Here is a 27977-nt window from a genome sequence, read left to right on the forward strand (position 1 = left end):
GTATAAACAGAATAGTTTGACTCCTCCAACAACAAGACAATGAGGTAGCAAGAAAAAGCTGCTTTGTTGTGCAGCCTAGGTGAAGCTCTCAGGTGAGCTGGTAGTAGGAGCTATTGTCTGTATTTGTAGAGCAGAGGAGAAAATCACATGCACAGTGCCTGTCTACTATTTCAGATTCTGCTGATATTTAAAAATCCATGCCTTGCATGTCAGTCATCTCTTGTTAAAACAAGGCCTCTGACCAAGAGCCTTCTTAGAAGAAGGATTCCAGTAATGTCATTCAAAAGCTCATAGACTAAGAAGTCCTTAAAACCTGGCATAAGAGTGATTTTTTCCTCTATTTATGGTAGAGTTAATATGTATGCAGCTTCTCAGGCACCAGGGGAAAAGAGGAAAAAACGAGATTGTGAGTATTATCATTAATCCAGATGCTTAGAAGTGAGCATGTTTTCCCAAATTATGCTACTGATTCAAAAATAAGGATGTATTTTTAAAATGATACCTTTGGGTTTTGTACCTTCTGGTTAAAATTATCATCATTTTCATGTTTTTCTCAGCTATTTCAAGAATTATAAACCTACTATTTAAAAAGATGTTCACAATTCCTACATATGCTCTTTTCTTTTTGCTTCCTTGAAAGACTTATGCAATATTATTCACATAAATTGAATTCCTTCTTTCCTGTGCCCTCCCTCTGCCTCTGCTAAAATGGTAGAATACTTTAACAGTAGAGCACTTTGAAGGATGATATTGTCAGTTATGATATCAGGTAAGTTTACTAAATGTCTCAAAAAAAAAAAAAAAATAGGGATACAGTGTGTTCATTACAAAAGCAGAGATGAGTGTGGCAGCTTAAAATTGCATTTCTCATGCAGATTTTAAAAGAAAACCTTTATTTTCTCTCAAAATTATGCCAGATTCTTCGGAAGTAAGATTCCATTCTGAGATTTCTACACACTTCCAGTGCTTCCACATTTTCATCTGTATCAGCATCCCAGCCACACCTCAGTCAAGAACAATTCTTCCTATTTTTGTCATCTCAAAGTTGGTCCCCAATTGCTCACTGTGACGCTTCATGATAAACAGAAAGCAAAATTCATAGAAGGGATCAGTGTATTGTGTCAGTTTGGCTCTGTCACTGGTATTTCCTGAGTCTGCTGGCAGGCAAAGATGAAACTCAGTATTGGAAGGCATGGCTGCACTGGCATGTCCCAGCAACTGAGCATGAGACTAAGATTAGGATTTTTAATGCAGAACTGAAATTTCACTGAATTTAGATTCAGACAGTTTTGGTGTCCAAGTAGAATCCATTACAGTTTGCAGATGTGAGAGGTAATGTTCTGAGGGTACAAATATGGATAACCTCTGGAATTCCAGCTGTAGTTCATCTCTGAAGAACAAATTCATATTAGAAAATCAGGAAGTCTGTGATAGTAATGAGAATTACTTAAAGCAGGATAGTCTGTGTTTGCTATACAATTTTTCGTTTCACTTCCAAAATGTGTACCATTCCTAGCTTCCAAACTTTGCATTAACATGGTCTGGAAAAGAGCATATCAGCCTTTGTGTATGTTATTTACTGTGTTTCTTCATTTTCCTTTGCCAGCACTTACAGAACCCTGCGAACTTCCATAATGCAGCTACAGAGCTCCTGGACTGGTGTGGTGACCCCAGAGCCTTTCAGAGACCGTTTGAGCAGAGCCTGATGGGTTGTTTGACGGTATGTCCAGTCCGCATGTGGTGGCAGTTCTGACCCCCTGGTTTATAACGCGTGTTGTGGCCAAGGGAATCTGGTTTTCTGAGTCTGAATTTTGTGTCTTTCATCATTTTATCTTTAACACATGAAGGCAGATGCTTACAACTGTTTATTTGAGTCTGTTGCATCACAGGTAGCAAGATTTAGTAGCAAGAAGTTAATTAGATGATAAAATGAGGAAAAAAAATAGTACGTAGTACATACTAGGTTTCCTTACTTGTACGTACAGTATTTATTTTCATGGTTTGAAATTACCAACTGAAATATCTCCCTGTGGAGTTAACAGACTTCACAGGCATTTATTTTCCTTGCCTCAGCCTTTGGTGTTTTGAAGATCTACTTATATTCAACCTCAAGCATACAGAACCTCCAGCTGAACAATGTTTCTGCGTGTTTGGTTTGTTGCATGTATGGATTGCAGGTCTAATCCTAGCATAATAATTACAACAATTTTACTGACTTCATTGTTTTTCATACTATTCATTTCTTGTTAAAACTGCTATCGTTCCTAAAGCAACTTGATTATAATGCATGGAAAACATATTTCATTGTGTGCTCAACAGCATTTTTTGTTTTCAGTGCTTTATTTCCCATACATCCAGCAGCAGGTTCCACTCCAAAATTATTATGTTCTGTCAAGGCTTTAGAGGAATTGAACTCTGTCTGTAGTAGGAGTGTTCTAAAGCTTCACTGCGATTTGCAGAACAAGCGGATACAAATAGTTAGGAAGGAGACAGAAACTGTAAAATGATTAATGTAGAGATCATCTTTGTACTTGCTGGGAGGGAGTAAAAGCACATGGATTATTCTCACGCAGTATGCAACTGATGCATAAAAAAAGACACTGAGACTTAGATTTAGTTGCAGAAATCCAAATGTTAAGGAATGGCTCCATCTTAGTGTGCTCAAGTGTATAGCATCCTTCAGATTCCTGTGTTGAAAGGTTGGAATAAATCCAGTGATATGAGAAGGTGTGGATTTTATTTATACTTTCTTAAAACTTAGCTAGTATTTTGAGGTTAGCATTCAAGAAAGGAGACACAACACACACAAGTATGTGTAGACAACCTGTACACTATTTCTCTGCAGATTTCTGCTAGAATGCTGTTAATCTGACATGCAACTTCCTTGCTGCTTAAATCTTTTCTTTCTGCATAAACAGACTTGCAGCTCTGCCCAAGTGCAAGGTAAAAATAAGGTCTGACCGCTAGTGATTCACTGTCCTAACAGACCACAAGAGAGAAATAGAAATGTTACATTTCTATCTACAGAATAATAATACATAGTACAATATAATAACAATAATAGATCTCTATATTTAATACGCATATTAGGACTTAATCTGTTTCCAGGGAGATTATTTAGAAAGTTGAGAATTAGTGAAATACTAGAATATTACGAATAAATTTAACATCAACTTCCTTAATGATGTATTCTGTACTATTAAGAGTCTTTTTTTTTTAATGCTGACAAAGTTTATCAATGTTTTGCTTTGTGAAGATGACGCTAAAAGAAAAGAAAAATTAAAAAAACCAACAATATGAAGGAGTATTCAACCTAGAACAGGATTATTGTCTTTGCCAGTATTTACAATGACCTTCAAAAATAGCTACCCTTAATACTCCTATGCTTTTTAAAGCAAGTAGTCTCTACCATCATTATAACATTTGAGTTCCGTGGATTCCCAAGGGCAAGTGCATTTATTCCTGAAATTCTGCAAAAGCTAAAGATGCTTGCTTATAAGGCTCCTCCTCTTTATTGTACAGAAGGATTTTTTTCTCTTATGACACTATTCTGTTAGCTCTCTGATGAGAGAAAAAGCACTATACTAAACTGCTCTTAGATCCATCAAAGGATATGAGAACATAATATCCTACTAGTGGATAATGCAGTATGTACTAATGCATATTGAAATGTATTAGTGTCATGGCTGCAGAAGGGCAAGCTCTTTCAGGAATGAACAAACCATCCATTCACACACATCAAAGTTTAAATGCATCCAGGTGTAAAACCAGAGCACCAAAACACATCTGTTGTATTGTGAGTAGAGAATTTAATGGTAGCTCTGCAGAGCTACCAGATTATTTGCTTCTTTTGAGTCTATTTGATATTTTTGCAAAAATTAATTCAGTTGAATTTATCTTATTAATTTTTTTTTAAAAGTACTCAGAATCTTGACATTGTGCTTTAATGTAATGAGTGGTTCTTAAATTAATTCTGTTTTTCCTGTGCACCATCTTTCTGTGTTCATTCTTGATAATGTCTGATTCACTTTGTAACAACAATGTGTTTTCATTCCTGGTGCCAATCTAAGAGAACCTGAAGGGATACAGAAAAAAAAAGTCTTAGAAATATTCTGTGCGGATATGACTGGAATTAAAATCGCTGCTATAGGCTCCAGTGATGATCTATGCAATCTAACAGGTGTGGGTTTCCTATCTCAAAAGCAAACTTGGGAGTTGGTACAGCAACCAAGAATTTATCAGATAGACAGATGTGTGTGTGTATGATTGTATTTGCATCACTGTTATGTCTGAAGAATCTGATGGACACTTATTCTAAAGTTTACCTTTTTATGTTTGGCCATAACAGAAAGTCACTGAAATGAGCAGGTAATAGAAGTTCATAAAAAAATTCCAAACATTTTAACAAATAAATAAAATGTCAAGGATGGAGGGATCAGCTTTGAATGTGCTTTCTTTCTTGGAAGTTACAGGCTGCAAAATGATTTCCTTTAACAGCTTTGATGGAGCACATGTAAACAAATTATGCTCTTTCTCAGGGACAGTGAGCTCCTTTCCAGCTTGCAAGGAAAGCTAGGCACTAGTTTTCTACAGTGGTCATTTTGAAGACAGATAGAATTGTCTGTTGACAAAAAATGAATAAAAATTGAAATAATTAATTCTGTAACTTATTGAAATTGTAGTGGATATGATTTTTGGTATGTGACTTCAACTCTTGCACGGTGGTAGAAGGAGCTGTAAAATAGCCTCCACTTTCCGCAAAGCAAATGTAGCTATAATTTTATTATAATTGAAAGAGTTTCTGATTCTAGAGCTTGTATCTAATGAAGACTTCTGGGATGAGATGATATTATGGTAAGATTAATATTATTGGTAACTTTAGGATTATTGACATTTGAAAACTTGCATATGGTGTTACTTTACTTTTGGCTCACAGAAGTAACTGTGTTCCCATATAGCAATTAATAAACAACTCTAGTTTGGCTGGACAAGGTTGTCTCATTCTTTGCTCCTTTTTTCTCAGATCCACTCTAGTCTCTTCTCACAGGTCTGCTCTTGCCAAACAGTTGAACTTGCAAATGATCTCACTGAGGACATGGTTACCTTTAATGTTTCTGCTGAAGCAAAAATGGAAACCAGAGGGCAGCTGAGAGCAAAATGGACAGATTTAAAGACTTGTCTGATGCTGCTTTCAGCAGAGGACAATAAAGGCACTTCTTCAGTCTCTCATCATTCTTGAGAGTTACAACACACAAAAGTTCATCATTTTTAGTACTCTTCAGCAGTGTGCTTGAAAACAAAATACTGGAGAGAGAAGCACAGCTGTGTGCAGTTGCTCTATAACTGTACCTACAGGGTTAGTCAAATTAAATCCTGACACCAGAATGGCTTTGGATAGTAGAATGAATTTAGGTAAACGGGACGTGCTTACCTGAGTTAGCTGTTGGCCTGAGCACTGAGTGTAAGAGAGCTTTTCTTGTGAAAAATGACCACCCTGGTTGGGACATAAGACTTCTTCTTATCTGAAAGTTGACTCTTCCTACCCAGTTTGACCGCAAAAAGCTGTGCTGAGATATTCATTAAAAATGTATTTATTTTCTCCACTGTCTTACTGCTCTACATTTCCTCTCTGAATGTTGGGTCTATCTCAGTCATCAAATGTGAGAAATTCATGCATATTTCTTTTCTTTTCTTTTCTGAAGTGTTTCATCTCTAAGTTGAAAGAAATAAAAACACTCAAAGCTGCAGTCCTAGTTGTACTCAATCCAAAGATCATGGATTTCATTTGAATCTTTTGTATTGGTTCTAGATCTCAGTACTTAAGAGAACTGCTGAAATAACAGGCATCTATGTTTAACCCTTGGAAGTATCTATGATAGGCTCACTTTTGGTGTTTGTGATACATTGTACAATAACCTTTTGATCTGTATTTCTCCTTGGAAAATTGTGCAATTTAGATTGTTTAGATTTTTCAGTCATTTTTAAAACTAAATGCTTATGTCAGTTCATCCAATGCAAAATTAAAAAAAGATTTTAAAAAGTAGGACAAAAGCCATATCTTTGAATTATGTCAAGTTTCCACAACAGGATGCCTCAAACAGCAAAACCAACAAAGTCCTGCTAATGTGTTCACAAGGTATCTACTCCTACTTTTTTTTCACACCTGGCTAGATTCATTCTGCTTAATGCAGAAAAGCATATAATCACAGTCAGCATAAAAAATCACTTTTCATAACCATTTAAGATCTGAATCAGAGTAATTGCAGTTGGAAGAGTTGGTTCAGCACAGTCTATACCTAGAAAACACCAGGATGCAGCTGCCCATTAGAGCCCTAGAAGTGTTGCTTTTAGTCTTTGCATCCAGGACTTCCAGAACAAAAAGTTAATGTGGAAGGAATTCTTCTTCTATTGTCCTCTCTCCATGCGTTTGTGAAGCACATGTTTTTATCTGCTTTCAGCACACAGCACCTTGGGGCTCTGTACAAGCTGTACTGACGGAGTACAGCCAGCAGGCACAGAACAGTCCTCTCTAGAGCAGCTCATAATGCTAGCAAATAACTCACTGTTACTGGCTGTCATATGACCTTAAGATATTCTAAAGCCTTTTTTTTTTTTTTTTTTTTTTTAAACTTGATTCTATTAGTCATGTTATTTTACAGCTTTGAAGCTTTTGTTTGAAATGTGCTGCTGTTCAAATTAAAATGTTTCTGATATCCCTATATTACTTTCTTCAGGTGATGACTATGTTTCATCTATATCGTTGCTCAAAACCTGTCAGGACTCAGGTGACAACAGTATTTCAGTGACCCAGTGATCAGCTGGCTTTTTTATTAAAGCATTTTTCTCCTCTGGGAGAAAATTTCAGTTAGAGTTGGTTGAGTGTGGGTACCTTCTATTCAGTTCTTAGGCTTGTTAGAAACACGCATGTTAGAGGAGGAGGAGGAGGAGGAAAGGAGGAAGTATTGGTATTTTGCATGCTGTGTTTCAGGAAGTGACAAAGAATTAGGTAGCAAGCATAATATTTTATTTCATTTTGAAAATACAGTCCTTATCCAGTGACTGGGGCTGGAAATATATTTAAGAGAACACTAGTTTGAACAGAGACTTTTACATTTGCAGAACCTGTCTAGCATCTGTTTTCAAGCATCAAAAGCCAAAAACTAGCTAATGATGTGTAACTTTTACTCACCTGCTTTGATTGTCTGTATTGTTGAGGCAGCTCTTCTGCAATTAGAATGTAAGAGTCTCATCAGACCAAGACTTCAGATCACAAAGATATCTTCCTCCCTTTCTCTTTTTTCTACTTGAAGCAGATCACCATTCATGTAGCAAAATTCTTCAATTTGCTTCCTGTTTATCTGATCTCTGTGTGTTACCAAGGGGGAAAAATTACCATCTACATTGCAGAATTCTAATTACAAAATTTCTGCTGTAGTCTTCAAACTGCATTCAGATAATTTCAAGTATGCACAAGTGGCTGAACACAGAGCTGTCTGAACTAGCAATCAGCTGGCATTTTTTAGTTTTGAGCAGCCAGCAAATTGAATTGGAAAAATTCATTCTGATGCCAGCAGGGGGGGGTGCTCTTGACTGCTGCTAGTTAAGAGATTCTTTGAAAGTGCAACATAATGGGAAGGGAGTTTTGTAATAAGCAGCCATATAGCCCTCTTGATTAACAGGCCTGTTAGGTTAAGAGGTACGTTGTTCCAGTACTTGGTGGTGTGATGACAAGAAGGGCAGGGAGAAGAGCTTGCTGGGGTGTAGATCCTTAGTGCTGCAGAAAAGGGAAAAAAAAGAAAAAGAAAAAGAAATGCAGTTAAATTCAGCAGAGAAAAAGAAGTTGGTGGCTGAATTTCTCAGCTTTTCTCATTATTAAAACTTAACTCTCAAAATTTTGCCCTCACTGTCAGTGACCCTGTCATTTGGATCTGTGCAGAGCTGTGTCACAGGTGGTGAATTTGACATCTCAGTTATGAATGCAGTATTGTCCAGATTAAAGATTTGAACGGCTTTTGGAAATCAGATTTTGGTACTGGCAGTTACCATTAAAATTATGGTTTTTTGCATGTAACTATGTATTAGTTTTAGTATCAGTACTGTATCTCAGTTAAAATAAAAGCTGGATGTTTCTATGTGTGTAGCAAAAATATTAGGAAACAAGTTTGTAGAATACCATAGAGGAATACTAAGTATAGAACCTTGGGTTGGCTGGCTAAGCAGTTTCCTCTTTATCATTATGGTGTCATTGACAAATATATCTTTTTCTTTTCTTTTTTCTTTTTTCTTTTTTCTTTTTTTTGTGCTCTACTTTTCCTCTGAATTTCATGGCATGTATGCTTAGACCAAGTAAGATACATGCTCACAGCACTGCAGAATGGGATCATGTTTGAACACACATTGCTGCCTGTGTGTCATCTGAATCTTTGCCTGTGCACTGAATTTGAATTTGCAGTTAGAGAAAGCCTGAGTATGTTAGCAAGTGGTATCAGATCACTTAACCATAATGTTGATAATTGATACCATGTTGATTCAATCCCACCTGATCAACATTGTTACTCAAGTATGATCTAAATCATGGCAGATTTCACACTTGGGACTGTTGCTTGTGTGGGGTGCAGGCAAAGTGGCATGACACCAGCTGGCAACAGGTATCCACATTGCTGAGATTAAGTTTAGGATGGATGGACCTAATAGAGCTTAATATCCTATCTTTTTCCCTAATCTTAAGTGTTTTATAGATACTGAGTAGTCTGCTGTAAATACCCCAACCCCCGGACTCCAGAGATTGCTACTTTGTTCTAGTGCCTGAACCTCAAAAGTTTTCCCAGTATTTATCTTCAGTCACTTATACACTGGGCAGATGAATTCTTGTTGCACATGAATCTGATGGACTCGTGCTGATGTTCTGCATGACTCACATAATACTGATTTTGTGCAGATATGTGAAAATTGATCTGCTCTTTTCTCTTGGATTAAAATGAAACTATTGATACATTCTTCAGAAATTCATTTTCAACATTTTATTCCTGTTGTTGAGTCTGAATTCATTTATTCAGTATTTCTGCCTCACCAGTTATGCCTAATTTTCTGTTTGGGTGTCCGATTTTTCTATGCATCTATAATAGTTCATACGTGCTTTAATTTTTTAAAACATTTCTGTAGTTTTTCAAGGTTATTTTGAACTCTTATCATAGTCTTAAGTGCTTGCAGACCCCTCTGCATGTTATCATGTAGAAGTTTTGCAAGTTAACTTCTTTCACTGTCTGTGTCAAAATAGAACACATAGAAGTGGCCTGTATCTAGGACATGTTGTGATCTGGCGGAGGAATATTAGTTTATAAGTAAGTTTATAAGTTTTTATGATTTTAAAGTTTTATAAGTAAGTTTATGCTAATGTCATCTAAGCTCTGCTCATCTGTTGTAACGATGCCATATTGAGCAATGTCAAAAGGCCTATTTGAGATAAGATAGATGTACTACTTTCCTTATATTTACAAGGCCAGTTAACTCATTGAAGAAGAAAACTGCACTATGCTGATGGATTTGGGATGATGCTCTGTATTGCAAATGTAATACTGATTTAGTAATTTATTTTGTTATCAGACTGAGTAACTGAAATTTCTAAGATTCACCTTTTAACCGTCTTACTAACAGAGATTTGGTGTGTCTCCAAAGCCTCTGCCTTGAATAAACTCCTGGCAATAATCACAAGCAGTTACCAGGTTTGCCCAGGCTAGTTCCTTTGAGGCACTCTGAGATATATTTTATTTGGGTCTACTGGTTTGAATATGCTAAATTTACCAACAGTCTTCTTGTTGATTCTTTGTGTTTTCTGGACCATATTCATGCAATATATTTATTGTCTCGCTTCTGAGAATACCAATGTTTATTTAAAGAGAGAGGAAGTCCCTGGTATACAAGTTCATAGGAGGAAAGCCTTCCCAGTATCCAATGAGCGGTATAAGAAATGATGCAATGCCTCTGCAGCTGTGAGCAGCCTGCAGCCCTTGTTGGAGGGCACACAAACCACTCTGTTGAACTTTCAGTTTAAAATAAAAGTATTTGGCTGCTGCTGTTGAGGGAATGATGTCAAATACAGTCACTTAAACATTTTTGTGAGCCTACAAAGACACTGGACATAAAGTGGACCTGCTGTATCTGTGTAGGCAGGACAGTGGCTGAGAAGCAGTGTGTAGCATCCAAAGGCTGGGGAGCAGCAGGACATGGCGTGCCCTCCTGAGCACTGCCAGAGCAGTTTGTTTCACACAGCTTCTTCCAGCCTTAGAGGAGTGGGGAGAAGAAAAACTTGGGTGGAAAATAACTCTTGGAAATTTTATTAAAAGTGTTTGTTTTCCACTAAGTAGTTGAGCATTTTGGTTTTGCTCTCTGAGGGGAGGAAGATTTTCTGTCCTCTCTTTCAATGGAAAACCTGTTAAATTTAGATTATTTTTTAACAAAAGTGAATTTTAATTTGTTTTCCTTTATGACTGATGAAAAACTTGAGCAAAGAGTGACACTTGACCAGCTGACTTCACTAGGCTCACAAATCTGGGTTGTTCCTCCTCTCACTTGCTCTCCTGCCTGCTGCTCTTGTGGGAGAGGCACAGCTGGCCCATACCATGTTGAGCTTGGACAAGATGGTGCCCAGGCCAAGGGCACGGCCAGCATTGTGAGCTCTGCTTTCTATCAGTTACAGCAAGGTACAGAGTGGGATTTTCTCTGACTGTTAGAGGAAATTCAGAGAAGAAAACTGCTGCGAAATGAGAGTGTAACAGAGTAGACCTTGGCCTGCTCTTTCCTTCCAGTCTCTTTTGCGAAGACATTGCAATCATAGATAGTTGTGGGTTCAGGAGTTTATGGTTTTTGTATTTCCTGAATTATCTTAGGAAACATGATTTCCATAATTAGCATAAGGTCAGTTCAGAGTACTGACCAGACCTGTGGATAGTTTGTCTCAGTATTTATAACTGCACTTTTAAAAATGAACTAAGCATAGAAGCATACAGTGCAGGTTTCTTTAGTTATTGTGTGCTTGCTGATGAACGGCCATATCTGCTTTCGTTCCTGACTGGCTTCAAAATGAGTAGTTTGATGATAATGTGCTTTTTCAAGAAAGAAAATGGGAGGGCCCTTTCTTTCTGATCATGTGGTGGATGGTGCCTGAAGGAAATTAAATAATGTTTACATGTTAATGGCACATTGCCCTCAGGAACTTTTAACAAGGCTTTCATTAATTTAAATGAATTTTTCTGTTTCCTACCTATCCCTTCTCTAGCATGTACCTGTCAGTGAGCTGTGGTAGCACTGGGATTCAGAAAGGGGATACTTAAGTGTGGAAATATCCCCTGGATCTCGTAGCAACCCATCATTTTTTGCCTCCTCTTGTTGATCTTTAATGAAACACAAAATATCTAGTTGTTATCTTATTGTTCTTTTCTATATATTTTGTTTGTTCTAATCTTGATGCAAGTTCAAACCCAACTTCATAATGAAAATATTAAGAACTGTTGTATGTAAAGGATTAAAGTTTGATCTGCCAAGTTAGGTGTTTTTTGATTTATCAAAAATATTTACAGCTTTCCTCCCAAATTATTTTCTCTTTCCTGTAGTCAACTTAGTCAATTTTAATTGTAAAGAGAAACAAGAGCTAAAATACAGATATGATTGTGTGTTGCTGGTAGTAATGCTGTGTAGTACTGATAATTCCATATTCTCTTTTAACTCCCCTGAAGTGCTCTACTGCTCAGATTTGAGACTGGGAAAGTAGAAGAAATCAGGGAAGCATCACTCCTGCTTAGTAAATTCAGATGAATTTGTGATTTCTAAATTAGTTGGAAAAGCAACAACAAAAATCTACCCAGGAATAATATCTATGATACTTCTTTCTTGAGAAAGAAATCTGATTCTTCACTGTTAACTGGGAAAAGTTGATACTGGAAAAAAATTTCCAAATAATAAGCTTCATGTTATAGTGTTCAGAATGTAGGCCAGAAAGGTGAATTCATTCATAATCTCTAGGTTGTCGTATATCTTGATTCCTTACTCTGTTCTGTGTCATTGCATCTTTGGGGAGTCAGTACTGGACACGGGTTATTGCACTGTCACTGATTTAGAAAGAATTTTTCAAGTGGAGACGGGTGGGAAAAGGGTATTTTCTTGTATTCTAAGCTATTTAGGGCTGGAACTTTCTTTTACTTCACTCGGAGACATTGTGTTTTGTTTCTTGTGGAGTTCTTTGACCACTGTTTCAATTCAAAGTTTTGAAAGAATATGTTAAGAATAATCAGTTTTCTTTATGCCTCTGAGTCTGAAGTCATCCTGTGCAACTCAAAGGCAATTAAAAGCTCTGCTGTGTACAACTGTAGCATAGCTTGCCAGAACGACCACAGTATTGTGTTTATACTATGCAGATTTTTATGAGGATACATTCTTGGCTGACAGTTGAGTTGCTGGCCTGGAGAAACTGTTGACTACTTTCCATCCTTAACCCTGGTCGATCATTTGCCTAGTTGGGCTAGTCCTGCAAGAAATTTAGATTCCTTCTAGTTAAGTTCCTTTTTACTAGGAGAAATTAAAAAAAAAAAAAAAAAAAAAAAAAGAAACACCAAGCCCTTCTTTCTATATTTAATGTGTCTGGCAAATAGTCACAGGCCTATTTATTCTAAAAGCCATAGTAAATGTGTTTTGCAATACAGTATTGTTGAAATGCAGCAACTGTGACACTGATCACAGTAGAGGAGGAGGGCATTTTAACCTAAAAGACATATTCAGTGCTCTTAAGAGCAGGGCCAGGAACTGTGACCCAGGGACAGAGATATAGGAGATTGCTTATCCTCAATTCTCAAGTACAGTGAAGTGTATTCTGTATAATCTTCTCATTTGGTCTTTTTTTAATTAATTTTTTTTTTTTTTTTTTTCTGGAAAATCTTTGTCCCTCCAACTTTAAATGATCTGTGAGGCTTTTCTTCTGGCATGTGTTTAAATAATGAGATCACCAGAAGAGATCCATGTGTTCACTTTGCTGTGCTTGCTGTGTTAACTACAGACTCATATCATATTTGTACTGTGAATATTGCAACAGCAGATTCAGTTGTCTAACGTTACTGCTGATAAGCAGGTTAATGCAACTTTGAAAGAGGCTTGAGTAACCCCTAATGAAGCTTTCTTTATTTCCCTCTGCAGGTGGTGAGTCGAGTGGCAGCTCAGCAAGGATTTGACTTGGATCTTGGATACAGGCTACTGGCAGTATGTGCAGCCAACAGGGACAAATTCACTCCAAAATCAGCGGGTAGGAAACGTCTTTTTTGGTATATCCATGATTTTTGAATGATCATACTCTGAATAACTACTGCTTACTACTGAATCGGTTCTTTAAAAACAAAAGACAACTAAGTATACCGTGGCAACAGTGCTGCAGATCTTGGCATTTTAATAGCATGCTCTTCTGAAGACAAATGACGAAGGCAGCATGCATGTTTCCCAAGCAGTGCTGTTTGTTGTCCTGTTTGACTTTATAGATGAAGCGTTACTTTCAGAAACACTGATGCTCAGTAATCTCAGGGAGGGAATGAGCACTCTCAGACCCCTCCATCTTGATAAACCATTGATTTTGTGTCATATGTCAACCTCTCTTACATCTTTCACGTTCAATCTGTAGTTTCAGATACAGCTGTTGCCAGGCTCTCATTTCTGGACTGCATATGTCTGTGCAAAGCAGTAGCACAGTTTCTTGTAGGTCTACTCATTCGTTTTTGAATTTTGAGGCAAGAAGAAGTGGGAATGACATAACAATAATACCGAGTTGTTATTTTTTTCTGGTATTTTATGTAAATAATCTGTTATGGGTCTCTGATGAAGTAACAATATTTGATTATGATTTATCACTTTTGCTCTTCTGTATAGTAAATGCTCTTTAAGATCTTTCTGCTTCTCACATTGTGTTCTATTTATCTGGAGCATTCAATTTTGATTTTCTTTTTTTTAGCTGATGAATCCCAATGTAATGTGTACTGGCTTGAAAAAGAGGCAGATAAATGCTCTGTTCCAGAGCGTAGATAACTTCTCTGGTTAGCAACTGATACACAGTCACAGTGTTAGAACATCAGAAAAGATTACCTTTTTCCAAAGCAGTAATGTGCAGTCAGCTAATTGAGTATTAGTAGCATTTATTTTCATGTTCCTTACCAGTTTTTATCGACCCCGAACTTCTTTCTCTCATAATTGTTCTTCAGTCCTTGGAGCTCTAAGGAGTTCCTCACGAACAAGCGGCTTTCATATCATAGCATGTTAATTGGACTCTCTGATTAATCCTTTGTATGGGAATGGATTATTAATTTTACTAAATGTCCCATGAACTGTCTAATTTTCTTCCAGGAAAACTTTGTAGAAGATGAAACATTCAGTTAACCAGGCACAATCTCCTTTTTTCTGAATTCATAGCAAGCTTCTCCAACTGTTAGCTGTCACTTCTCTGTGGGTTTTTTTAAGGCTTGTGTGAGGATTTCATGCTAGGAGTGCATTAACCAAGACTTTTGATTTCTGGTAAAAGTATTCGTACTCTCTCTCAGCAGTTCTTCCTGAGGTGTGTCTCTATCAATGTGTTAGTGGAGGTGAAGTTGTCAGTCTTGGGGTTTTTTTCATGTTACAGTCCTTTGCCTTTCTAACAGGTATCAGAGGATGGTCTTGAAAGCCACTGTCAGTCATAGAAAAACCCAGCTTCTGTGTTTCATTTCCACAATTAGTTATTTTTTTGGAGTATCCTTTTCTGTTCCCCCATGCTCACTACCCCAATCCATACAGATTTCAGTCTTTCCATTGTTAATTGATGCAACACAGGGAAAGTTAATAATGAATTCATGAGCTCTTCCCCCAGTGTACTGTAAAAAAAAATGCTTTTCAGTCTTTTTTTTTTTTTTTTTTTTTTTTTGCTTCCTACTTCCCAGACACATACATAACTAATATATTACCAGTGATCTTAAATAGTTGGTTTCACAACTACTTCAGTTCTACCATGTATTTAGTTGTTTCACCTGTTGTTCCTGGGATTTCACCATGCCCAACCACATTGCATTTTTATTGCTCTTTCTGCCTGTATTAAGTATTCATAACGTGGAGCATGCCATAATATATTTTGTGAAATATCAAATACAGTCCCTACTATTAATGGTGTTAAGTTCATATATGACTTGCAAAAGCTACAACATTAAATGGGCTGCTTGAAAGACTGACAGGTGAGGATTATAGATTTGAAATTGTTTGAAACTATCCCAATTTTTCTTCTTAAACATTTGAACATGTTTTCTGATTTCTGAAGTAACAGTGGCTCTGCTCCATCATTCAGTTATTGTAAAAATGTTGAGATTGTCTCTTGCTTATTATTGTTGTTTTTTTAATAATGAACATCATTGAAAGTGGCATTTTATGATTTGCTTAAGTTGATAAGGATTCTTGCATGCTGTTTTGAGTAACTCATTCTTTTTACTTTTAAGTCACATCTTTACTTTTAAGACACCTTCAACACTTCTTTGTCACTTTCTGACAGAAGTTTCTTAATTGGCATTATCTTTAATGAAAAAAAAATTTGTTTTTCCCTTCCACTGGGCTGAAGGGAAATTTGCAGTGGCTTGAATTTGTTCCTCCAAGTAGGAATTTAATGCTCGCAAAGCGATGGCTTTAAAGATATTTTCAATCCATAGTGTGTAATTTCTGATACTCTGAAATATGAAAAGAAAAAACTTCTCAACTTAAACCAAATTAAACCCTTTGGAAGTCCACTTGCTATTAGTGCTTCTGTATAAACTACTATGAGGCTTATTGACTGATGTCCTGCAGGTCAGGACACCTCAAGTGGCCTTACATTGGTGGCTCTCAGGCTCTGCAGCTCTGCTCAGTGAAATTGGTGGATCTCCCCAGGCTGAAATTGGTAGAATATGTTTGCTGGTATGGCTTGCTTTTTGTTTGGCTGGCTCTCCGCAGGGCCCAGCTGAGAGTTAGGAGTCAGCTGGTGGTGTCCAGCAGTATCTGTAATTACAGTTAGAAGTCATCTGGAGCCCGAAGTCAGAGAGTGTGACACCTGGCTTCACAGCTGGCTCGGAAATACACACCTCTGGTTAATACAGTCAGCCCCACACTGTTTCATGCCACTTGGTTGAAAAAATTTTAGTGATCGGTGTCTGCTGACCTGTCTCACATAAGCTAGGAGTCTAGGGAACGATTCCACAAGCTGCAAATGGCAGGGAAGGAATGGGAACATGGACAGCTGGAGCCAGGTGGGGCAGAAGCTTTCTCAGGTGGCACAGCCTCAGCCAGAGGAACCCACAGGAACCGACCAAGAGCCGTCAGCTCCTTAGCAGTTCCCAAATTCAGTATTGCCAAAACAGTGTTTGATGTTGCACTTTGTCTGTCTTGTTTTAATTGGCCATTGAGGTAGTCAGCAATTAGCTAATATGAATTGTTTTGGAATATGCCTTGAGGGGACACCCGTGTGGCATGAAAAATATTGAAAAGTTGTTGTGCACTTTAAATAGTAATGACAGTTTACTGACTGTTCCTTTTGTCTCTGCTTTCTGGTGTTTGTACCTGAAATGAAGTGGTGCCTCCTTTTATTCTTCTAGCCCATGCTGCTGCATCTGGGCTGCTGCATCAGTAGGAGGTCAGACACAGCGTTTCCCGCCCTGAAGACAAGGTCTTTAAAAATATATGTCTCTCTTTTGGTGACAGCTGCTCTCCAAATCTTCCGAAGCAAATTCCTCTGCCTTGTCGTGACACCTATAGGGAATGGCACAGCAGGTTAGCTGCATGCTCATTTGCTTTCACACTGCAGCAACCTGAGTCGCTCTTAGTATGCGAGTGCAGGGGTGTTTGCGTATTCCTTTCTTTCTACCTTATGTCTGAGTTCTGCTTTCACAACGGTGCCTGCTTGGACATCTGAACTTTTTCTGAGCGTGTTACCTGCTGCTTTTATTTTATTTGGTAGCTTTACTTTAAGCCCATTATTTAAGTAAAACAGAATATAACAATCAATGTTTGTTAAAAAAAAATCTGAGAGGGAATCATTTTCTGTGATTTTTGTTTGTTTGTTTGTTTTTTTGATAGTTTATTGAGCTACTGAACTTCTTCATTGGTCTTAAAGCTACTTTTGCTTTTGTCAGGAGGCCAAGCTGAGGCCAGGCAAGGGGGTGACAGGATGAGATCATACAGGGCGCTTTGTCAGAAAAGGACAGTGTTCAGTATATCTGAAAAAGAGAGAGAGACAGAGGGAAAGAAGCCCGAGGGCAGAGCTGTGCAGAAAAGGTACTTTTGCAATCACTGAGAAGCTACAGCAAACAAATGCTCTGATAGCTTAGATGGGCAGCTAAGTGTTACACGCTTGATACAGAGATATCAATCCCTTTTTGATAATGGCTTGTTTTCAGTCCCTTAGGCTCTGCTTGGTGTGCTTTCGATTTTACATTTGTAGAGCAGTATTATTTAATATTCTTAATTGTATGTGAAGCATAAACTTTATGCTTCATATACATACACATTTATTTTTTTTTATTTTATTTAGCTTTTATCACTATAATGTAACTGTAAAGTAATAGGGCTGCTCATAGTCCATACGATACCAAATCTATGAGTAAAATGGACCCTGAGTATGTCTAGAGCATGAGTGACCTTAAAGCTAGATGAACATTTTGCCTAAGTTTCCAATAATGCTCATATTTTCTGTGGAAGGAAGGCAGCTAAAAGGATTAGAAGTATGGAATGGAAATTACTGCACCCAGTGCTGATGGCATCCCTTCAGCTTTCAGAAACCAAATGATCGACTTGCCTACATTTGGAAAGAAATAGCATATGAAATGTCAGTCTTATACCTCATACCAAAGATTGCCAGCAAATCAAGTCAGAATAGTCTCTTACAATTGGAGAAGAAATGTGAATACTGTAGTTGCATTTAGGAAAGTGACTGACAAGAATATGTAGGCAACTGTATGAGAACGGAGTAGAACAACTGTGCTTGGGTTGATCATGAAATTAAAGCTGAGCGGAGTTATGAGTTTATGTAAATAATAACAAAGTAAATGCTTAGAACAAGGTGAATTGTGAAGCTACAGGACAATGCTGCCACAAAAGCATATGGGGTTAGATTAGCATATAGATAGAACAAAATATGGAAATGAGAAGCAATTATGGCAGTTGGATTTGGAAAAGGCTTACAGAATACAGACACCAAAATGGAAGATGAAACTGCTTTTTAAAAGATAAAATTCAATAAACTTATGAAAAGGACTTTATAATGTGGTTCTTAATGTGATTGGAAGCTGGGTTAAAAGCCTTTCTCATTTGTGAATTCCTTAATTCTGGTTGCATTTCTGTGCAACTGTCTGATCCAGTGGGCCTTAGCATTAGTATCCTAAAACTATCTACTTGACACACTTGATTAAAATAAACGCAGCACTTTCTTTTAGCTGTTACCTCTTGAACCTGCTTTTGATGCAGAAACTGACTACCTTTCAGTTGATCTGTAGGTTCACTTTCCAGCTCTTAGCACAAATTCTTACTGTGTGCCCTTGACAGCTTTACTTTCTGTTTTGTATTTTTATAGGTTTGAAGCAAGGGTAATAATACACTTTCCATCTACTTTTATTTGTCTGGTTTAATTAAAGTCAATATTATACAGGGCAGAAAATACCTTTTTCCCTGTAGGTGTGTAGTGGAGCCATGGTTACACCTGGGGCAATTACACTTTATTATCACACAAATAATTCTGTTCTGAAACATGCATTGGCAAAACCATATTTGTATTGTGACTAAGACTGTCTTTCCTAAAGATTTATATTGTATGTATCTGACTTGCACAAGTTGGCACCTCTCCTTGACCAAAATGAAGTCCAGTTAGTATTGCTTGGTGGCAAGTGGCATTGTCTGTAATTTGTGACAGCCTCATTTGCACTGACTGCAGAAAAGGAGATCCCAAGGAAGACCCATTATACCCAGCAGGTTTGTCTCACCCTTGAGTTTGATCAGAACAACACAGATCTCCGCCAGAACTGCGATTTGGAAAATTCTATCTTGTATCTTGTATCTTGAGCCTCTGTCTGATTGGCTTAGCATGCAGTAGACTTCTCAGAAGCCAGGTAGCACGCATCTCAGAATGAAGCATCTGAAGAGCATGCAGAAAGAGAAATGCTGTCCCTACTAAACCTTAAACTCAGCTATTCTTGTTTACCTTTCCTCTGGGGTGTCTGCTGCTGATGCTTTGGTCTCCATTCCACAGAAGAAGAAACATGGGTCAGTTTTTCATTATCAATTGGTTGGCAGTTCTTCTTTAATGTGAGATTTAGGGCCTTGTGACATACCTTTGTAGATAGGTATTATTTTGCTGGAATGACAATTCTATTCATTGTTGGTATTCGCTGTTGTGCACTCTTGTTTATAAAGGAGGTTGCATGACAGAGCTTCTGCTGCTTCTTTTCTGTCTAGGTGAAATATTGGGTGCTTTATCTGGCCTGTTGTTTTTGACATTTGACAGGTCCTTGTTACCATGGTACCAATTTTGACTTTTTTGAGAGATGTGGCAGTAAAACTCTGTCACTAGGTTGGAATGTTTTTTTGTGCTAATGCCTTTGCTGTAGCACTTATGAAAATTGCAGGGGCTCAGCTATAGCAACAAGATAGCTCTATTGTTTTCTTATTCCATGCCTTAGATTTTCATGAGACTTGTAAGTCTCCCTGAACACTCACTGTACTGCAGATTTAAAGTGTATAGTGAATTAGCTTGTTGTGTAGTTCCAGAGCTCTGTCTTTTACAAGTGAGCACAACACACTTTATTTGGACTGGAACTGGCATTCTCCAAAGAAAATGTATGTTGATTTCTATCATTTTTTTCTGTCTTCTTCTAAAGACCCTATATGTGCTTAGAAACTGAAAATTTGGTGATAGAAACAGATTAGAGCTTGGTCACAGTGTGAATTTTGATCTTTCATTTTTTCTGTGTGCAGTGATGTTTCTGTTTCTCTGAACACAAGGCAAGTCAAAAAGAAAGAAGGAAGGCAGCTGTGAAAAAACATGCATTCCTAGGAAAGAAGAAAGCAAACTCTTCAAAATAGCATTTGCCCTTTATAAAGTTACCTTTTCTCAGCTTACAGCATGCCACTCTGAACGTGTTCCTTTTTCATCTGCAGTGCATCCGAATGTACCTCCCTGCCAAGGCTTTTGTCAGCCTGTGTGTCTTGAAGGCATTCAAAGTTCAAAAGCAGTCCAGTTCCAGAGAACAGTAACATAGCCAATGGTAACTTATAGTAACTTCCTTGGGTACTGGTAGCTTTTTGCTGCTGGTGGGCTGGTTGACCAAAAGCTTGAACTTCGTGAACAGATCAGATCATTAGGTTCTAGGACAGCCAATTCAATCCATCAATGCAGGCAGCCTCTTAAAGAAAAGTTCTTGCTCCTCATTCTCCAGAGAGGACACAGTTATTGTGAAACACTGGTTAATAGACAAGATGTTATGTGTCATGTGTCTCCTTATACAGAGGAATTTCCATACTGAGAAGCCTCACTGAGTAAGTGTTTTAGTATTTCATCCATTTTAATGCACAGATTCAAATACACCTATTAAAGTGTGCTGACAGCAAGGTACTTAAATAAGTGCTCTGTGATAAAATATGTTCATTTAAGTATCAGTTTAAGAATAATCAACAAATCATCAGGATTCATCATTTTAGCTTGTTCTAATTTGTATTAGTCTTTGTGCCTATTCTGAGAGGGAATTCAAGGAGAAAGACCACAGAATAACAGGAAAGGGATTTGAGAAGTGCTATTAAGTAATATATTTCCAAAACAAACACAGTATTGTTCCATACAGTGAGAGTTATTTTTCTGAGCAATGCAACAGAGGCTAGAATGTTCTTTTTTGATAATGCTTCTGGATCATTTCCATTTTATGAATTCGTTTTGTCTCAACTTACTTCAGTTTCTAATAACTCACATAAAGAACACTATCAAGCTGAGTTTCCTCTACAGATTTTCCAGATGCTGAGGTAATTATCCTTTTTATTTTTTTGAATATCTGACAAAAACTGCAGGAGTATTTGTTTCTCGTTGTGAACTTATTTCAATATCCTAATAAATCCATACTTTCTGTACTAATTCTTGACACATCTGTATATGCTAAATCATATTTTGTGGCAGTTATCAGTAACGCCTGGTTTGAGGAATAAAAGGAAGAAAGAAGAGTTCACTCAAAGATTGTAATGAAGTTTAGTAGCTTAACATTAATAAAACCCAAATGAAACTAGAAACTTAGTTGTGTTGAATCTCGTTTCTATGACTTAAACCAGGCTTTTGTGAAAGTACATAAAACAAAGCTGTGATAATGAGTGTGCTTCTGGACCTGCAAGATGCCTCCATTGACACAGGTATTGTGGAGGTTCATAGCATTTCCTTATGTAGCAAAAGGAAAAGGATTATTAAGTGACTATTAACTGATAAGATGCCTGGACATTATGCAGTCATCAGTGAATGTCTTTTTGACTGCTATTTGTCTGCATAGTGTTTCTGCTGTACCTATGCTTTGTTGTTGTGAATATGCATTTCTTTTGCACAGTTACAAAAAAAAAGGGTTTTTTTTTTTTACTTTTCTGTATGCTTGATTTTAGAGGTTCACTCTCAGGCTTTTTATCTCTCAGCAAAACATAAGGTACTACTATTTCATGTAGGAACTTAGCTCATATGGAAAATGCGATCAACATAATGATTAAATGTAACCCCTTTCGATGCAGTCCTTGTTTCTTGGAGAAGTATCTACATTTAAAGTGTACTGGGTTACTAATTTTAGTAGGCAGAACAAGCTACAGATTTTTAAAAATCCCCTGCCTGCCTCTGTTGTCGTTTCCCAACCCCCCATGTAGGCCTCAGTAGATTTGAACCTGCACTTGCTCACACTAATCCTCATCCTCAGTTTTGGGTGTTCAGTCTGGTTTAAAATGTGCATCTTCTAAAGCAAGCTTTCACAAGAAGCATAAATTTAAATGTTTTTAAAGGCAAATTTTACTGACTTGGCTTTGAACTCAATAATAGAAGGATGAACAGGGGCTGCTCCCAAGGAGATAAATTGAAAAAAGAACATCTGCGTACAAAGCAGGGTATTTGTTTCTTGTGTGATAGTCTCCCCTCTGATTGTCTGGTCAGACCCAAATGACATTAATCTTGCTCACTCTGGTAGATATTGTCTTTCCATCATAGAAAAAAAAACACAAATGAAATTATTTAGTGTATTTACTACAGAAGCAATTTCAATTAAGACTAAGAACCAGAGAGACCTCTAGATTCTCAGTGTGAAAAATGACTCACTGCTGGTCTGAAATGAGATTGGGAGATGTAAATTGTTAGAAATTTATTACAGTTGTTGCCTCCCACTGGGAATGTTGGAGTGGTAGTAGTGGTCCTTGAGAAGCCAGATATTGCAAAAAGCAGAAAGAGATTTTGCCTGAGAAGTCTACTAGCATGGCAGCCAAATGAGTTTGTTTGAAATAATTAGCAGTAACTGCAGTAAATGTGACTCGACCTGCAATCAATGAAGCGTTGGAGTTATCACTGCTGTGCTGTCTTGAGAGCTAAAGTAAAGATTCAGAGTAGATTTTTGTTAGAACCGAAATTATATGAATTTCCTGTGTCTGGTTTGTGATGATATCTGTTGTGCCTTGCCAGACAGTAAATTGATTTTAAATTTTAATTAATTGATCAGGTTTCTAAGATGAGCATCATTGCACGTATGTTGGAGAAAGGCTGGATTGACTTTTGTTCAGCCACGTTGAGAACTGAAGAAACAAATGTTCTTCCAAAAACAGAGGTGATTCTTTTTCCTTCAGTGTGTGGAAAAATGGGTAGGTAAAGGCAGATTTTTTTGAGGGTTTCAAATTCAGTGTTCGTTTGTTTCCAGCCAAATATTGGTCCCAGCTTGCAGTGCTAGAGGAAGAGGGCAGGCTGCGGAGCCAAAGCAGTGGAAGTGCAGCATGATAGCTGCAAGCTGTAAGCGCTTCTGCCCTGCACTGCCCTTCCTTACACCCAAACTGCAGTGCGAGCAAGATCAGCTTCCACACAAAATTACTCCGTGTCTCTAGGGGAAGAGAAAGTCATGGTGTGAAATAAGAATAATAGCTGAGAGCAAAGTCCTTAAGACTGTGACATACAGCTGGTGAATCATCAAACTGCTTCTGGAGCCTCAATGGGATCCTTTGGTTATTGATTAAACAATAACTCTGACACATGCCAAAATTGAAACTTAGTTCAAACTGAGTGGATTTATTTCTAATCTAAGAACTCAAAGCATGTGTCAGGGCAGAGAAATCAGCAAGATGCAGTTCAGCAGCCAATTTTCTTGTACAGTCCTTTAAACAAGACCCAGACTCTCTGAAGGGCAACAGAGTGGCTTTTAGCATCTCTTGAGAACAACTATTAATGTACGGGCATTTCGGCTTTCTCTTTGTCTATCGTTGTCTATCAGAGTGGGAGACATTGAGGGTGATGTTAGAAAAAACAGAGGGGAAATCCTAACACTTGGCACAGTCCCCGTTGCTTCAGCCAGCACTGCAGACTGCCTAACTTCTGCAGCTGGAAGTTAGGTTCTGTGTTCCTCATTTCCATGTGATCTGATAGAATTCACATCTTGCTGCGTGAGCAACAAACATATGCTTTGCTTCAGAGACTGTGGAAGAGGCACTATATCAAACTCTGGGGAGAGCTGTGTTTTCAAATTGAGGTAGGATGGGTAGTATATTGACCCTATATTTAATTAATCTTAAACATGTCTATCAGATTATCTTAAACTGTGTTGACAAAGATGATAATGACCTCCCAGCATAGTCTCTAAAAAGATATTACCAATACATGACTGACTGACTGACTGACTGTGTAATACAGATTGTTCTGGAGAGAAAACTTTTTGGTAAGAAAATAAAATTGTGTATCTATTATATGTTTCTATTCTGAAGAAAATATTATTTGGACTCTGATTTGAAAATGTATTGGAAACTTGGAATGGTCTGGTATGTATTGTATATGTAGTCCCATGGAAGCAAACCAGTTATTCTTTCTACAGGTGCCATTTAGTCTACAGAGAAGAAAAAAATCTCTACAAGATCATTGTTCCATTGTCGTATTTATTTGCATAGGTCCTGTTTTTTTATCTGCCTTTCATCTCTCTGTCCAAAACTCTTTACTTATCATGAGGTCAGTAAAGCTATAAAGGTCGCAGAGAGATTGAAAATACAAAGCTATGCTTGAGAAAGCTTGTGAATGCAAAAATAGATGTCCTTTATAGCAGAGTTGAAGTTGCTAAAATTACTTTTAAGTTTCCATGTCTAGAAGCATTATTTCTTATTGATGCCCTTTCTGAAACCTCTAAGTCTCCCTTTCTCTGGAGAGGAAGCCTCAGCTGTTGGCTGCGCAGGCAGGTGAGAAACTGTAGTATTTGTGTTTTCAGTCTGTACGGACTGAACATCATCAGTCCTGCACATCAAAGAGTGACCATGCTTCTGACAGCTGATTATAAGTTTACACTTTTTAAAGCAAAAGAGTAGCAGTGACAAGTTGAAATAGATCTGCTCCTTTTTCTAATGCAGCAAAAGTATACAGTGTGAAGAAGAGAGAGGTTGCAACATAGGGCAGAGGGAAAGGACAGTATACACCTGCTCTATCTGCAAAGCTGGTGAGTTCTAGGTGAGCAAATTAGTGTAGGAGAGTCTGAAATTAAAAGAGAGGATAATGTTATAAAATTTACAATGAAAACCCAGATGTGTACAGGGAAACCTAATCTTTTGGTAACGCAAAAGCCAAGGTAGTGGGAATGAGATGATGTTTTATGTACTGTGCAGGTAATAATGTGGTTCAAATAATACTTCCACAACTAAAATAGCTAGCTAAATGAATTTTTCTTACATCTCTTTCAAACCCAATATGTCAATTTATCTTTAAAAACTGAATGGCTTTAGAAGAATTGTTTTAGTTCTGTCACTAATAGCAAATTGCTTTAATAATCCAACCCATATGTTCTCATTCTGTTCTTTTGTTTCAAAACACACTCTTGAAATACATGGAAACTTGTTTTCTTGATAGTAATCAGCTGTCTCTTCACTGTAATTTGACTCTGAACTTATTAAAACTTATGTTTTAATGTTCTTTTTAAAGCAAAACTTAGGTAAGTGCCAAGAGTTCTTGAGTAAACAAAGGACTAGCCATCTCTCTTCACATACACAATTACAAGTGAGATTTCTGAAAAATCACAAAATCCATGACAATTCTGATTATTTTTCAAGTATTTTTTACCAGTACAGTTAATGCAAACTGCACCACAGACCCATTGCAGCACTGCTTGCTTGGCACAGCTGAGGCACCTGACAGTTGCTCCATTAGCAGTGCACTACCATGCAGCGCAGGCATCCCACTGTGCATTGCAGTATCTTAATGCACAGGATATGGAAACCCTGCAGTGAGCTTTGTAGATTAGGATTGTGATAGACAGCAGAGAGTCTTCATGAAGAAGTACTCTTCTGGGTTCTTTATTTATTTTGAGGAACTTTCTCTGTACTTTTTCCCATAGGGCTCTACTGCATGGAAGTACAAGTAGCCAGAAGTGAATTTGTGTGTTTTTCTTTGTTTTCCTCTTCTCACTGCTATACCCTTCCAGATCCACCTTTTATTGTAGCAGCCTACAGTTAATGGCTGTCACATATTCCAAGTTTTGGAAGACTGAAAACACAGAATCAGCTGAAGTATCTGAGTTAAAAGGCTTGTTCGAAATGTTATCTGTGTGTTGAGTATAATTGCATGGGAATATTAAAATAAATCAGATTTTGCTGTGGAAGTGCTAAACAGAGAAGCCTGGCAGGACTTGGGGTGTTGATCTTGCTCTCTGCTTTGGTGTCCATGTCTTTCCACCTCCGGGTAGAAAAAGATTCTATAGAAAATAAATTTCTCTGTGAATTATCTCCTTCCTATAAATTTTCAGCTGTAGTATGTGGAACACAATGTTTTACTCTTCATTTCCATAAAGGGAAAAAGGTATTCTGTCTTTTCCAGAAGGTGCTTGACTTTTGAAAATAAAGATTGGACCACCCAGTTTACAGTGAGTGAAATAATTCTCTCTCACCATTCTTTGATCATGAAGTTGTCCTTATTCTGGCAGGCATTTAGGCCTATGCTTGTCTTTCGAGATTTTCTTAGCCTCTCGTACATGTTGTAAGTAAAGATGAGTTAAGTGCATTCCTAAATCAGAACCTTAATGCTAATCCTTCAGTCACTGCAAAGAATAAATGAGGGGCAAAGACAAAAGACCAAATTAAAATCAACGAGATTCTATTCAGATGAGCTCTGCTTCAGCAAGCACATATCTAATTATAAGCACACAAGTAGACTTGCTGACGTCAAAGTTAATTAAACTGCTTAAATTTAGGCACATGCTTAAATTCTTTGCTGAATCAGTGTTTTTGAACAAACAAGTAATAGGCCAGCATACTGTGGTCAGAAGCATGACTTCTGTGGCTAGGATGGAGTTTAGAGTCCCCCTTTCCTCCACCTCTTTTTCTTAGGCCTTGCTGCTGGGATTTCTGGTGGCAATGGCAAAGGCATGTTTCAGTATGTTATCAATATATTTAATATGACCGTTGGGTCTGTATGACAGAATTGTGCCCAACACACTAAACTTTCCAGACTGGTTTTTCCTTATGAAGTGAATTCCCTTGCTGGTCAAAGCCAAATTACAATCTCCTTTTCATAACAAAATTAAGAAGGAAGAAAGCATGCAGAGAGAAGTACTGCATAAAAAATGCCTGTCATACATAAGAAGCTCTTATTCCTTCAGTTTTTTATGGTTTTTATTTTTGGTGTCATGAATAAATAACCCATTATTTGTTGGCCTCGAATCATTAAGACCCTAATAAGAATTAGGAATACAAAGGACAACATGATATGTCTTGCACAGAAATGCACATATGGGAATTTCAGCGATGTTTCGTAAGTGAGCTGGTGCTGGTTGTCAGCTTTTAACTATGCTCCCTGCCTAAATAACATAATAAAGTTGTCCTGGTGTACTAACAAGGGATTAATCAGAGAGGTACACAGCAGAAGATCAGATTTCTTCCACTTGGTGAAATTCATGCCATGGGGACCTAGGGGCTGCAAAGGAAGTTAATAAAGTTATCAACAGCGATTAGTTCAAAAAGGAAAACCAGGTAAGAGAACTAAATCTATTTAGACTCGTGTTTTAAAACCTACTCGACATTTTGTTCATATGTATGTTATCTTCCAATCACTGTTTCATGGTAATTAGCTGAGTCTACAGCTTAAAATTAATCATCTTCCTTTGGATATTAGAGAAAGACATGCGTTCATTTATGTATCCGTATGCTTTCTGATCTCAAAAAAAAAAAAACAAAACCACAAAATAAATTACCTTCCCTCCTGATGACTTCTACATCGGTTTCATCAACAGTAATTAAAAGCTGCTTGCTTTTGGAAGAATGCTCCCTTACCTTTGCAGTTTGACTTGATGAACAATAGGCAACCTTGTAGTCAGTACTTGCCCACATCAGATAGTTAATTTTCTGCCAATTAGTGTATATTTGTAGTTATATTTGCAGACTCAAGTAATGTGAGTTGTGCAAGAGACTTGTAAGTCAAATCAGAGCTTCAGTTTGACTTGGTTACTTCTGCCTAGATAAGGTGAGCAGTTGGTTGAAGAGGGAATGAGTCAGTTCTCCAGCTGGAGAGCTGAGCTAGTGCCAGGAGTGAAGCACAAGTTTTGCTGTTAGGTATCTTCCACTTGATCCTCCCCTCTACAACAGCAGTTTACCATCATGCAAGCAACTTCTTTATGAGTATACTGTAAATTGTCTTTTTGCTAAACATCATTTTAACCATCTAAAGTGTACATATGTGCAGGGTATGAAGTGCTCTTGCTGTTTACTAAATTTCTCACAAAAAGGCTAATCACAATATT

General features: G+C 37.5%; 1 protein-coding gene across 12 annotated transcripts in view; it reads left to right on the forward strand.

Annotated features, from left to right (window-relative positions):
• Positions 1-27977, forward strand: part of ZMIZ1 (zinc finger MIZ-type containing 1) — a 324722-nt gene that overhangs the window by 187362 nt on the left and 109383 nt on the right. For all 12 annotated transcript variants that reach the window (XM_052676783.1, XM_052676785.1, XM_052676786.1 and 9 more), the window contains 2 exons: positions 1607-1720; positions 13183-13288. In XM_052676783.1, coding sequence (XP_052532743.1) covers positions 1607-1720; positions 13183-13288 — 220 coding nt within the window. The remainder of the gene's footprint in view (positions 1-1606; positions 1721-13182; positions 13289-27977) is intronic.

The sequence above is a fragment of the Tympanuchus pallidicinctus genome, unplaced genomic scaffold, assembly GCF_026119805.1.
Source record: "Tympanuchus pallidicinctus isolate F22 unplaced genomic scaffold, pur_lepc_1.0 scaffold16, whole genome shotgun sequence".
NCBI classification, from domain to species: Eukaryota; Metazoa; Chordata; class Aves; order Galliformes; family Phasianidae; genus Tympanuchus; species Tympanuchus pallidicinctus.